Source organism: Dromaius novaehollandiae, chromosome 19, assembly GCF_036370855.1.
Source record: "Dromaius novaehollandiae isolate bDroNov1 chromosome 19, bDroNov1.hap1, whole genome shotgun sequence".
NCBI lineage: Eukaryota > Metazoa > Chordata > Aves > Casuariiformes > Dromaiidae > Dromaius > Dromaius novaehollandiae.
In genome coordinates, this window is record NC_088116.1 from 9,330,990 (window position 1) to 9,345,744 (window position 14,755).

General features: G+C 40.0%; 1 protein-coding gene across 1 annotated transcript in view; it reads right to left on the reverse strand.

The window, feature by feature from the left end:
- Positions 1-357: 357 nt before the first annotated feature.
- Positions 358-14,755, reverse strand: part of ANKFY1 (ankyrin repeat and FYVE domain containing 1) — a 34,474-nt gene continuing 20,076 nt past the window's right edge. Inside the window, exons 13-25 of the mRNA XM_064523424.1 lie at positions 14,445-14,543; positions 13,063-13,216; positions 11,938-12,106; positions 10,633-10,751; positions 10,127-10,283; positions 8,680-8,880; positions 7,397-7,573; positions 6,837-6,984; positions 6,462-6,552; positions 5,994-6,118; positions 5,631-5,777; positions 5,036-5,126; positions 358-4,266 (exon numbers count right to left, since the gene is read on the reverse strand). Coding sequence (XP_064379494.1) covers positions 4,134-4,266; positions 5,036-5,126; positions 5,631-5,777; positions 5,994-6,118; positions 6,462-6,552; positions 6,837-6,984; positions 7,397-7,573; positions 8,680-8,880; positions 10,127-10,283; positions 10,633-10,751; positions 11,938-12,106; positions 13,063-13,216; positions 14,445-14,543 — 1,811 coding nt within the window. The 3' untranslated portion in view covers positions 358-4,133. The remainder of the gene's footprint in view (positions 4,267-5,035; positions 5,127-5,630; positions 5,778-5,993; positions 6,119-6,461; positions 6,553-6,836; positions 6,985-7,396; positions 7,574-8,679; positions 8,881-10,126; positions 10,284-10,632; positions 10,752-11,937; positions 12,107-13,062; positions 13,217-14,444; positions 14,544-14,755) is intronic.

A 14,755-nucleotide genomic window follows, 5' to 3' on the forward strand; every position in this document is an offset into this window, starting at 1 on the left:
GCTCAGCTTGTCCATTTATATAGCTAAAATCATGTTTTGGCTCAGATGCAGATCATGAATCAGCTCTGGTTGAAAGTTAGGGTTGTTTTACACAAGTGATTAGAGAGTCATCTTAAATGCCTTGCGCTGGACTTCTGTGGTGTAAACTAGGGGCACACTCGAGCTTGTTTGTTCTACAGAAACATTGCATGGAGGTCCTAGAACGATTACAGAGCAGTGAGTTGTAATGCCCAATTGACTATTATAACCCCAGTTTTCCTTTTGGCTTCTAAGCCTTTGTAAAGATGCTTGGGGAGAGGGCAGCTGTCTTATGCAACTGGAGATTCTTTAGTAGCAGTATTTTCACATCATGATGCATTATCTAGTTATGTATTTTATTACAAGTATAATCATTACACAACAAATTAATGCATATTGGAAAAATACATTTTTTACAATGACTCCAGACAAACATTGCAGATAAAATGCCATTGTTCTAAGACTTCCTTTTCTATTTCACAGACTGTATTAGAAGGTTTAGAGTTATTTATCACTCATAATAAGCTTTGATTCTGTAAAGATGAGTTTGCTGCAATATCCAACCCTGCTGTTAAAGAAACTGAGACTTGCCTTTTACTACATTTGATCTACAACAAAGATCCAGCCTTGGCCTCCCCTATTGTTACACGTTGATTTATATGCATTATGTGAGAAGTTGTACAAGTCAGATCTCCAACACAGGAAGTCATTAAGGCATCTGTCAACTTTTAGCAAGCAACTTGTAATGCTCTGTTAGTACCTTTAACACCAGCATTCTCACTCTACTTAGTGGTGTGAAGCAGTGATTACACCTTCCTCAAATAGATACGTGAAATAAAATTTAAGCCAGACCACATTTTGTGCTTGTGTAAGAGTGCTGGATGACTAAATCAAAAGGAATCCAGTCTCAGAACAAGAAGCTACAGTACGAGCTACCACAGACTTTCCATGCAGCCCTGTTGAAGTGCCCGAAGCCTAGTCTGACAGCATCACTTTCCAGGGACAGGAAGACTGTTTGTTTTCCTTACACCCTCTTGAGCAATGCTTGGCATACTTGTCTCAAGGTGACAGACACTGCTCAAGGACAGCAGGGGCAAGAGGGGTGGACGTTTTGGTCACAACTAAGTATGCTACAAAAGAGGAAGTGCATTTGTTTATGGAGTTAGAAATGTGTTGACCATCACTACATTACCACGTGCCTCCATTCAGGTTTGTACCCTGCAATGGGGCACTGCCAGCTAGACTCCCAAAGAATCTCAGATGCCCAAGATCTCAGACCCATACCAAGAGTGCATAAGGGACTGAGAGCCCCACCAACTGTGTTTGGTGCAATCAACCTCTTCAGTTGAAATAACAACTAGAAGAGAACTAAATTAAGGTTTTGGTTCAAGTTGCAAGTTTTTCCCCTTTAACTCTGGCAGAAAGCTGTTTAGAGTTGGCTGTAAGGAACCTATCTCAAAGGCACTTTAATTTGATCAAATGTACTAGACTTTACTTCAAATGTAATGAACACTTCAGGCTGTACATTAGTCTCTATCAATAGCCTTAACTTTCCTTGCAGACTTCAGTGAGAAAAATAAAGCTGGTATAGTACTGGCTGTATATGGCAAGGTTGGAGCATCAAGTGTAATTCACCAGACGAGAGTTTCAGGCAGTCACAATGCATAATCCACCTTCCAGAAGAAAACTAACCAGCCATAAGCTTGAATTTAGTTAAGCTGAAGTTTCAGATTACATTTTTTCCATCCATTACTTTAAAAGGCTGTTTATTCTGTTAAAATTCAGCTCCCTGTTCCCTTGCCCCTTCCATCAGGGAAGTTGCTGAGAAAAACTGAAGCTTAAATGCTTTAGCAATTACATGTTGTACAGCTTTCCAATTAAGTTGAAGTCCATAGGCTGGGGCCTTGGAAGAAAACTCCTCTAGCATCTTTCGGTCTTCCAAGTGCACACTTAACAGTATTGCAGTTCCAAAACAGGAAGTTAACACGTTATCATGGGATACCCTATAGTCAAGACTAAACACTCTCTACATTGCCATCCTGTTAAATTTATCCTTCACTACTCAAGACCTACAGGCAATGATAACTTGAAACACCAGGAAGTGATAGACAGGAAGTACTATGTTGTCCATGATCTATTTTGCTTACCAAAAACCAAGCTGTAGTTTGCAGTTAAATGCTTTGGACGCCATATTTTTGGTCTCTCATCCATCTAGAGCAAGCCTAAAAGGCAGTATACAAAACAAGTTATGCTAGAGACGCACCATGTGTGTTAGGAACTGGTGTTGCACACACCAGTTGTGTTACCTGGGGCATTCTGTTGGAACACGGCAGCAGCAGACATTAAACAATGAGGCAAATTTGTATTTAGCATCATCCATTATTCTTCTCTAGTGTTACAAAGTTCAGGATTCCAGTTATAATATACACATATTGGAAGATCAAAGTGCAGTGAGACTTGATGTGAAGTTCATTGTGCAAATGTCAGCATTTATACCATCTCCCAAAGTTTTCCTGCACAAGTTTTGGAGCAGAACCTCAAGCAAGTCTCCTACAAAGAACAGTAGCAGTCTGGCTCATCATCTCATCTTACACTTGAGAAAGATCAAGAAGTCACTACTCCAAAACAGGGCAGCGTGTCATTATCATGAACTCCTTACTCTACACTTCACATAACAGTCAGTAAATAAATGCACACAAGTTGTTCATGAAGTAGAGATGAAGAGTACTGAGTTGAGTCTAAACTAGATTCATCTCCTGGGATAAGTAAAGCCTTGACAAGGCATTTAATTTTAAGCACATATTTCTTTTAATCTGACTGAAGCCTTTGCCCAAACCATAATCTTGTTCAACAGCAAAGTGATTTCCCATTTACCTGGACAAGCTGGAGTTGCAGTTTCAGATTCAGCATCTTCAGAGACCATAGCCAGCCTATATTTAAATACTGCAGCTTAATCCAGAAGTGTGGCATCATACTGCAAGTCCAGAATCCTTTCTTCAAGGCCAGATGCTTAATGTTAGCAGTAAGCCTCCAAACAAGTGCTCCTGATCACTGGCAATCCTGCTGAAACTGGACCTGAACTGATCATCTAGATGGGCAGCACATGCTACACTGGTAGGGTGACTGGCTCTCCTGCAGCAATTAACCAAGGTCCTGAAATTCAAGGAAAGTGCTAGTCTCCCTCATATGACTCATAATGCACTTCAGCATTTATTGCTGTTCATAGCAAGTTAGACTACTTAACTGGTTTTGGTGTTTCTCCATTTAACATTAAGCTTAGGTCTTAGAGCACTTATGCTGCTTAGGGTGTTTTTTTTTTTCCTAATACAGAAGTTTCATGAATCAAAAGGACTAGCAATGTAAATATGAAAGTGCAACAAAGTAGACTTTGATAGGTCTAGCAGGTATGAGCAAGAATATTTTCTACTTAAAACAATCTTGCACTTCCTTGAACTTGCTAAAGCTAATGAGACACTGAGGAGGTATCAAGATGTGGATCTGCAATTCTGACTGCTTTGCATCAGATGTTGTAAAGCTTTCTGTTGTAAGGCCACAATTCTTGAACTATGCTTAGAACTAGACCCCATTTTAAAAAAAGTTTCTTGAAATGAACAGTGGTTGTAACAGCTCAGTCTAGCTTCACAAGAAGTCTTCTCTAGAGAAGGGGAACATTTATCTTTAAGACAAAGCAAAGAAAAATACCTGGTTACCCTGAAACTTAATGCCATCTCTACTAAGCAGCCTGAAAGCAACAGGACTTAATAGAGTTGCTCAGTGCAAAGCACCATGTCAAGGACAGACCTGTTTCATGAGGATTCAAAGACCAGCCTAACAATTTTAGCTTCCGTACCCCACTGCAACTACAAGAGGGTCTAAATTCCTGTTTGTCACTTGGCTTCAATGATCCATTCAAATTCCTAGTGAAGTCTATCACAGCCCAATACATTTACAGTCATACAAAGTCATTTATACTGGAATATATCATAACAGGGTCCTTAATTAGTTCAGTCTATTGCAGAAGACATGTATAGGCCTCCTCTTCCCTGTCCACAGGGCTTGTAAGCAGAGCTGCTGTCAGGAACACTGACTAGGAGTCCCTTTACTTCCACAGCATACTAGGAGACTCCTCCCAGAGTCAGGACATCAAAGCAAATGTTGCAAACCCGAACTGGCTTGTTCAGATCAAATTTTATGATAGGAATCTCCTTTGTTGAGCACTTATGGCAGAGCAGACGTCCACAGTGTCGGCTGTTGATACAAGAGGGGTGGGAAAGAGTGAAGTATGAGCTCACTGATACAGTGAATGCCAGGGTTTTGTTTGATACCATCACTGATAAATGACAGCATCACTGAAAATCCTACAGTGCTATGCAATTGAAATGCTGCATTTTTTTTCTCCTGTCTCCTGATAACTGTCACATAAGAATTAGATTCCAAACCAAAAATACATGTTACTTTAATAGTCAGTCACCTACTACTACTTCAACTGATGCTTGTGCATAATTTACCCAAAATGCTAACCATAATCTTACCTGGGTTATGAGGAAAAAGTCTGGCTTAATATCTAACCCAGCACTTCTTACAGAAGTTCAGATTAGTTAAGAAAAGGCAGCCCACATCTACACAAGAGCAACGGATATCAGCATCTTCAGCTACTTTCATATTGCAAACAGCAACCCTAACCTAAGCCGGCAGAAAGTGTCCAAGTGTCACCTGTTTTTGAATAAATCAGGCCCTGCTAACAGTAAGCTTCTGAATCCTCTGTTCCACTACTGGAACTTCGACATGATTTCTTGTTTCCAATAAGCCTGGAATATTTTTTAGATGCACAGATTGCTTCTTCTAATAGCTGACTGCTGCTCTAACAAGTAGGCAAGGTGGAATGTTTCAGCTTGATTACCAGTTATGCACCTACGTTAACAGGGAGGTGTCTGAAAGTGGCGGAAGGAACAAGCCTTGCTACATTTGGAAAGGAATCCGTTTCCTTGCAAGCACAGCAAGATGTGTCATACATTACCAGTGATGCTTTCTTGTTGTGACTCCAAATTTGGCAGTGCATTCATAGCAGTTGGAGCCATCACACCAGGGAGGTTCTTTTGTCAACATATCTGTTAGGGGCAAAATGTAAAGGCAAAATAGACTCTGACACCTAAAGGAGTATGTTAACATTAAGGAAACTTTTTCTGCAGTTTTAGGTGTCACTCAGTATAGTTGATTTAACTACAGCTGCAGTAGCTGCAGTTTTGTTTGTATGAAATCCATAGTGACTTTCATCGATCCCACATTATCTGCAGGGAATATAAAGTAGCAAGTTAAAGCAAAGTCTAATTTTAAACCACATTAGACTACACCAGCCAGGTGTAGTCTTTCATCCTCTCGGGAAAAGGAAGTACATTGAAGTTTGAGAGGGCTCCCATATACGCACTGGGCAATTTTTCAGCTCATCTTTAGAAGATGAGTATTTGCATCCCTCAAAGCAATAAGATATTTACAAGATGTTCAGCACTTCTGGAATTAGTGTTTTACATCAGATGTTCAAAGTTCTTTCTGACACTGAAGTATCTCAGAAGCCTATGCTAAAACACTTTCCAACTGTAGCAAATAGTACTTACCCAACAGTCTAAAGAGAAGCTGTTTTGTAGCAACCTGGTAGTTGAAGATATTGACTCCTTGATTATTGTTAACCCCAAGACGAGCCCCAGCTCTCACTATTGCACGGCACAAGTTAGCATTCCCCTTCATATATGCCAATAGGAGCACTGAAAAATAAAAGCCAGACAATTCCCTGCTAACACAGTAGGTCTTGTGTTTTCGCTCAATCCAGAGTAGGATTTTTAGTCCCTGAAGTATCAAGGTAATGTTTACATCTTACTGCATTTAACATTCTACTGCCAATTAGTCATGCTTTAAAAGTGACATACCACTAATATGATTTAAGTGACATTCAAGTTTAACAGCTGTTGAGTCTCGCCTACCTGTGTTTCCTTCAGCATCAGGTTTGTCTAGAGGGTATTCTGGCATACACTCCAAGAAGAGCTCACAGATGGCTGCAGCATTATCTTTCCCATATTGTCCCAAAATATGCATTGGTGACTGGCCTCTGCAGGGGAAAAAAAGTATACTATCCGGATCAGTCTGTTTACAGTTATGCACTCCAGCAAGCTTTGTTTTCAAACTGAGTTGCAGACTTGAACAATGCTACACCTGATTTAATTCAAAGTGCACCATACATGACTACCTAATGTGTACCAAGAAGAGGAAGTTAATTTCTACAGTATTTAGAAAAAGCATGCTCCGCACACTTCACTGTAAGATTAGCGTAGAAATGCTATAATCCAAGCCAAATCTTTAATTCCATATCTAGTTATACCAGCACACACTTTAAAAATATATTGCTTTTTTTTCCTCCCCCCTCTTAAGTCTGTTAAGACTATACTAGTTACCTAATATTAAAGGCTTCTGCATCTACATTGCACTCTGTGAGGAGGACCCGGATATTGTTTAGACGGCCATGCATCACTGCCAGATGAAGAGCTGAAAAAGGAGCAGAAGAGAAGCCTCAAGAATCTAAAGTAGTTAAGATCAGCAATAATTGCAGCCTGATAAAGTTAAGTACTCCCCTTCTAGTTCCCCACCTTCCTTGTCCATCTCTAAAACTCCCTCCGCCAGCTTTGATTCTCTGGATTTTCCTTCTTTTTTTTTTGTCTTTGAAGACGGAGCCCTTTCAACAGCCAGTCTCTACCACTAAGGGATACTACAAGCAGGCCTACTGGAGTGTTTACATGTACGTATCTACTTGAAAAACTTGACTAGTTTACCATTGTTTCCATTTTCATCCACAGCTGCAAAGTCTACTCCATTCTCCAAAAGAACCGAACAAATTGTGGGCAAGTCTTGCTGGGCTGCTAAGTGAAGAGCAGTCTGACGATGCTTAGTCAATTCATTCACCTGGGCACCTGCAAGCAGCTGTCAAGATTCAAGAAAAGATGTCTTCAAGAATGTGTTTCAGACATGAACTCTTGGCTAACAGTCCTATGAATGAGGTACACAAGACTTCATTGTACAGAGATACTTCTAGGTGTCTGGCCAATATGTACATAATGCTATCACTACTGAGCTACTTCAGCTTTTGTACATGTTCCTAGCTACGGTAAGCGCAAGGTCAACTAAGCTGCATTTTCCAGCGACTGCTGTTAGCCAGGCACACTTATATGAAGGCTACTGCTGCGGCTCAGTCTGAGCCAAGGTAACTTTATGCAAGTTTGAGACCATTTCAGACAGTGTCAGGTTCAGCTGACTTCCCCAGCCTATAGGCAATCAGCATTAAGACTTATCAACACGGATTTCTACAAAGTGAAAAAGACTCTCCAGTACGTACCAGATTACGCACAATGATCTCTGAGCCAGCTTGTACAGCCAGGTGGAGAGGCGTTAGTTTCGAGGCATCCTGGACCCGAGAGTTTACGTTGGCCTGGACACTTATCAGGAACAACACACTCTCAATGTCAGAGTTCTGAACAGCTACATGAAGGAAATTCCGACCTTTATTATCAACCTGTGGTAGAAAGGGCATGTGAAATGAAACCCTTATGTTACTTCTACAGAACAGCAAGTAGTTATGCAGTAGAACTCAGAGATCCACTTAGAGATACTTGCTCCCTCTACTTGATGTGAGCTGCAGGGTCTTGTTCCTTTCACTGCTTGACAGTAGGTACTTACCTATTTCATTATCAAATAAAACAAGCAGAGGAACTGTCAGCAGCAGCTGGAAGCAGACTAGTGTGGGCAGATCTTATTTCTGCTCTACAACCTTGTCATTTCTTGACCACAGTGGAGAGTATTAAGACAGACAAAAAAGGTTAACAGCTATCATAGGAAGTATGAAGTAGCAGTTAATGATGAACAAACTCATTTGATCAATGTGAGACAAACTTGAGTAAGTCAGGTAGTTAACACTGGAGAAGGAAGCAACATGCAATCCTGCCACACTGATGCAAAGTGTGTACATTTGTTGGCTTAATACCAAGTGCACACTGCTGCTCATATCTGCCTTAAAGGTGATGTTAAAGCATATTTAGAACTAGGATATATTTATATGCAAGTTTTAGATGTGTAGCAAGAGCTCACTAAGCACTCAGATACTTCACTAGTAATTAAACTTACACACAGTAGGAAGAAACTGCTGAACAGCTGCCTGAAGTGTCACACCAGAAGCCTGAAGACAGTTGGAGGTTTCATAGTTCAACAGTGCAGCATAACACCTATCACTTAATTGTCTTAGGACGGGGTTTATTTTCAACAGCTTTCTAAGAGAGCTAGGTAATAGGTTACTTCTGTACTAGTCCATCACAAGATATACCAGAAGAGTTAGTTGGCACCTTCTCCTTACACACATTATGCCTGTTCCTCAATTTAGCATTGAGAAGGTAAGACTATGAGGTCTGATAAGACACTGACCCTTGATTTTCTCTCATGAAAAGCACATAGACATCTATAGTCTCCTAATAAATCCTGCTATAGAAAATTAGCATCTGGCCAGCTCTTGGTTGCATATAGAACCAGAAAAGGATAAAGCAGAGTTTGCTTGGGGAACACCTGTTACAGCAATCTAATGCAGTAAGAAAAGAAGAGACAAATGAGCTTTGAATGCTCTCCTCTTACCTGTTCAGCAGCTCCTGGTTCCCTCTTCAGAATTGCTTCAGCTGCCTTGTTGTTTTTATAGGTCATAGCACATGCAAAGGGAGTCATTCCTTGCCTGTCACGTACACTTAGCTTTATTTCTGGATGTGAAATCATAAGCTGAATGATAACATTATGTTGGTTGCTAATGGCAACATGGATTGGAGTTCTTCCTTCTGCATCCTAGAAGGAAGCCACAAAGTTCACTGTATGAAGATGCAGTAAAACACAAATCCTTCCCTGTCTTCAAGGAATAATGGAAGCTTTTTAGTTTAATTCTGTGACCTACCTGACAGTCTTCTGCTGGGACACCAAACACTTATTTCACTTGCCTCATGATTTGAGCTCCCATTACAACTCTAGTTGCTTCTCTCAAATAGGCTGACCTCAATCCACTGTGTTATACAGCCTTGTAAGTAGCTCAGAACTAAGTCCCCACACAGTTAGATATTTGGGGGGCAAAAATGAGCATTCAAGACAATAGCCAAGCACTGAAGCAGAATGCTTTCAAACAAATATTGTCTGGTAGTTGGTGTTATTTACTTTATAATATTAATAATTTGTTCTCAGAAAAATAGTTTAATTCTACAGTACACAAACAGATGTACAGTAAGTGAATCCGAAGTATCATGTCAGTAGACTCAGTATTTCAGTAGTGATACCTCCCTAGCTTGACTCTCAAGTACTAGTGCTAGATTTTCCTGGAAGAAGCTAAACATTTACAAGTTGGCTCATTAAAAAGTACAACATGTCAGATGCATGCATGTTTTGCAAGCAGTATATTAAAGTTCAAATTTTGATAAGGTATATTTATGTTTAATCAGTTGTCTATATCAAGAAGCAGTCTACAGCCATAGCTTCGTGATGTATTTTTGATGTCATATCAAATAGCACAAAGACCTAAAAACCCCATGTGTTTATTTCTCCTTTTGCTATTCGTCAAGCTTCCATTCAAGGATTATTATGTAATCAAAAACTATGAAGTGCAACTCATATTACTCACCCCAGTATGCTCAATAACAGAAGACACTTCCCAAACATGTCAATAACCTAGTAGGGCATTCTGCAGTTTTATGGTATGGTTGAGCTAATGATTAATTGCTGTAGAAAACAGTCCTAGTCCCTTCCTTAATTCACACTAGGGACAGAGGAGTTGAATTCAGAGCACTATACTGACATTAAGCTAACACTGCAGGAAGTTTTCTGTATCAGTATTTTCCTGCCAGTATAGCTTCCTGAATTAACCCACCATATGCACAGACCAGAAAAACCACAAAACTGTAGCCAGTCATTGTACTGGATCAGCCATAAATAGAAGCAACCTCTTTTTCTATCAGGCAAAAAACACTGCTGAGATGGAAATTGGTTTTCACTATGTTCAGCACAGAGAACTAACTTCAAAGAAACTATCCACCATTTCTCTACATACCTGAGCATTGACATTGGCACCAAACTCCAAAAGGCATTGGATCACCTCTTCTAGTCCCCAGCAGGCTGCCAAGTGCAGGGGTGTCTGTCCATCATGAGCTTCTTCTTCTCCTTCTCCATTAGGACCTGGCTTTCTGGGGCTATTCACATCACAACCACTAGAGGAAAGAAAGAGTCAAGTTAACACATGTTTAATCCAGACTTAAGCAGTTGCTTAAAAAAAAAAAGTCAGACTTTTTAAAGAGCTGATCCAGCATCTGATGACAGAGTCTATGTAAATATAAATTCCTAGTTTTAGTTTGACTCTTATCTAAGCTAGAATCACATTCTTGATGACATCAGAATGTGTCTTTAGATTAGCCCAGCTTCCATACATGCCATTCACTCACTAAGAGGTTAATGAAGCACATAACTGCTATTGGCTCAAAATAGCATTCAATTAGTTTAAGCAAGGAAAATATGTACATGTATATTGGAAAGTCTGTATTTTAGAGGAAAGGGTCTGACCTGCGAATAAGAAAGCACGCTATTTGTTCACTGTTCTCATCAATAGCTCTATGAAGGAGAGTCTGTAAGCACCCACTTGGTCCTGACCCCCAACAGGTTGAATCACAGCCATGCCTAACCTGGAATGAGAAGCACAATAAGGCAGTGAAGTTTTCTGCAAGTCTCCAAAAGGCACCTAATACTTTTTATGTCCTTGACTAATTCTTCTGAAATATTATGCCTTAGGGGTAGAATTAGAGATGCCCGATCTATTCTTGTGACAGTCATCACATTTTAGGAAACTACTTTACTGTCTTCCAGACCAATATTTGATTGGTCTAATACTTAGCTAGGTAGTGTTAAACAGCACTTTATTCAGATCACCCATGTATGTTAAATAGAGAGGTCTTAAGCCAGCTCAGGTAATACAAAGCTACCTTGCTTTCTAGTAACGACAAGCACCTAGAGCAAGTGAAGTAGCATCAGATGACAGCCGTTGAAGGTCTGGCCCATTTACTTGTTTTGCCATACACTGCTGGAAGTAGTTACCCTACATGTCTATTTAAGAGATGAATTCAAAACTATTTAAGTGCCATATTGTTCAAATAACACTTGCTCCATTTTATGAGCTCATTTACAACATAAGTCTTAATTCTAAATATTCTTATCTGATGCCAGCCCAAATGCTCAAGTACAGTTACAAGACTTATTTCTCAGACTGTCAGCTAAGTTTAAATATTCATCTCAATCTAACAGATAACAGCTGCATATCAAAGAGTTTTCAGATAACTTCCTTCCTTATACAGGAGACATAAGGAAGCCTACTTATGTCTCATACCAGCAAGTTGCCTGCTGGATCACCTATGTAGGAATAGGATCGAGTCTTGAAAAGAAAAGAGACAGTGTACTGTCTCTCTAAAGCATATACATATACTCTAAAGCATATACAGAGAAAAATTAGGTGTTCTGTTTTATTCAGGAAGCTGACATTTACACAGGTCTTTATATGCTATATACTGACATGTTAGTAGATTCTTTGGAAAGTAGATGCTACAGCACCTTGCTCTCCAGAATCAGGAATTCTGATAACTTAATTTACATCTTTATTATAGTAACTACAAGGTATTTGACTATACAGAACTGCAGTGTTTAGAGAAAGTTTCCCAAGAAAGAGGAGCTTCTGGTGAAGAAAAATACCAGAATTTAGGTAGTGCTATAGAACTACTCTGCTCTGGTCATGCACTAGCAGTTCATTTCTGCTAGTCAGCACTTCGTTGCTAGCGAGATACAAGAGCAAGACTAAATTAAGCAGACTGACAGCCTTACCAGAGTTGATGCAATATCTTCCAAGTTATTTTCCAAAGCAAGCCATAAAGGTGGATTTCCTTTCTCATCTGGCACAGACATGTCTGCTCCCCTGGTACAAATAGCATCCACCACAAGAGGGAGCTGATTTTTTATTGCTAGTTGTAGGGCAGTCTCTCCATCCTGTGTTCTGTAAGGTGTACAGTCTGAAGTCTGTTACAAGCCCACTAGAAGTTAAACTCGCTGTTACAATAATCTACTGGCAAAGACTAGTATTATTTCCCTATCTTTGCTACGATAGAACTCTACAATCAAGCAAACCTACCAAAAGACAGTCTTTCATCACAACTACACAGTTTATCTTACTTTTTCCAAGTAAGAAACAAGTCATTTCTAAAGTTCGAGCTAAGAGTTTTAACACATTGCTCAGAGACACTTTCCTTTCTCATTTAAGCTCAGCCATTGTCTGAACATGGAGTTTCCTTTAGAGCAAAGGCCTCCTGCCACAGAAGGGAACAGGTTTGTTCATACTGTGGTAACACTCCAAGCAACAGTCAAATACCAACTGCAGAAGAACTCTGAAGTCAGAACAGCAGTATCAGGCAGTTTATCCCCATTACCCTCATTAGAGTGTATACATAGCAGAACTGTGAACAAAGCATGTCAGCCACATGTAAGCAGATAAATATTCTTCTGTTGTTAAGTTTAATATCAGCTTGTCTAGAGACAAACACACGATGCAAGTTATATCTGAATCCAGTTGCTGTGGCTACACCTAATTTAGTTTACATGATAGAAGACATACAGCTCCAGCAAGCTGGTAAAAAGAAGGGAAACGACAAGAGTTCAGTACTGTGTCTCTGGGACTTGAGGGTTTGTGATAAGAGGATCCTGTTTTATCTAGAATGAAATGACACCTCCCTCTGCAATCCCAAGAGGGGCCAATGACTGATGAAGCTATAAATAGCTTTAAGTTTGCATATATGGCCCATCAGCCCTAATTAGTTCCATAAAAAAAAAAAAAAGGCCAAGTGTGTAACTATCAAGATTTGAACCTTGAACTTCCAAGCTGTTACATGAGGGCAGTAATCACCACCTGCTCCTAAACACAGATCCAGTTCAGTGTTGCATCAGTTAAGATCTTACCTGACATTTATATCTGCCTGATGCTCCAGCAGAAACAGTGCACTCTTGCTATCTTGTCTCTGTATCGCCATATGTAGTAGAGTCTGCCCATCTGACATTGTGTCATTGATTGATGCCCCAGATCCAAGCAGCTGAGCTGCTATTGTGTGCATGCCTGAAGATTTACAGCTCATTAGTATTTTACCTTCAGTTCAGAGACCTTCTAAAGCTTAACAAATAAGGCTTCAAGCTTTCCATTTTCAATAAGAGGCATACTGATTCAATGTTAGAAAACTTACATATATGAGCTAAACTCATAACTATATAACTTGGATATTCATTGATGGACTAATTGTAGAATATTGATTATCGACTCCTTTTTGTCCTGAAGACACCAGATATGGTTTGACATACAGCAGAGATTTTCCCTTAGTTCTGCAGCCTGAATCTAGTAAGGTCCACACCTAGCCTAATCCTTCATACTTCCTCTGACTTTTGTTCAAGAAACATATTGATTTTTGGCATTATACTCATTAGTCATTCACATGAATATTACTTTATCATTCAGGTGCCTAGCTTATGGCTTCCTTCTCTCGTTCCAGGAGATTAAGTCAATGATTAAAAGAAATCTACATTTTAGTTCCCTTATTTTAAAATCACTGGAAAAGAAAAAGCAGAAGCCCAGACAATAAGTGTTTTCACACATGGATGATATCTGGCACTTCAGAACAGAGTATATGACTAAATATTCTGCCTCATATCTCATTAAGCTCAGAGTATGAGAAGTCATTCTCTATACATCTGTTTGCAGCTCAGTAGGACCACACTTAAGTTGATTCACTGGTGACCACACGCCCACTTTCTTTTGAGGACGTGCCGATAAGGCTGAACCATCACTTGACTGCGACTATCAAGTTTTCCCAAAACCACCCCCCTCCCCTTTTCCGGCAAGAAAGCATCTTCTGATTCAGTTTTTCTGTTCCATTCTCCTTCGCAGCCACTTAAAGTAGCTTACCTTCCCTTTGTAAAAAGTAATAGTGTATTAACCAGTTTCTACAGAGTTAACCATGAACAGACACAATATGGTGAACTTTTCATTGGTGTTTTTCATGAGTTCACACAGTGGAGCAATTCCACACAGCTGCAAGTAGAGCTGTGGGGAAAAGCTCCAGGCTACCCCCTAGCGAACAAATGAAGCTGCAGGGCTAAAAAAAATTTCCTACTAGTAAGCTAGATGTGAATACTCATTTTTAGAAGCCAAAAACCACCACCTCAAACTCTCCTAGACAGCTTCTCATTAGCAGCACAAGTCAGGCCATGAACCCACAGCTGTTGCTTTGTCCCAAGAATCTTATTCACATCATGTCTTCCACATATCTAATTCTTGTTTTGCAGGCACTTACCTGTCCACAGAGCCAATCCCAGCACAGTCTGATCTCTCGAGTCCTTTAAACTAAAGTCAGGAATGATTTGCAAGTTGTTGGTAGCATGAAGAGCATTGGCTAGAACAAAGCATTCAGAGTTAAGAGCATTCTTGCATTCGACATGCAGTTGCTGACTGACGTTGCTACTCCTGCATCTTTAACATTTTCAAGTAGACTGTTCGTCTACCCAGTCAGTTTGAAGAAAAAAAAAATCCCCTCCTGAGCAAGTAATAAGTTATCCCGAGTTTCCCCAAATGCTGGGACTGTTTAGGACTATGCAGCAGTGGCAA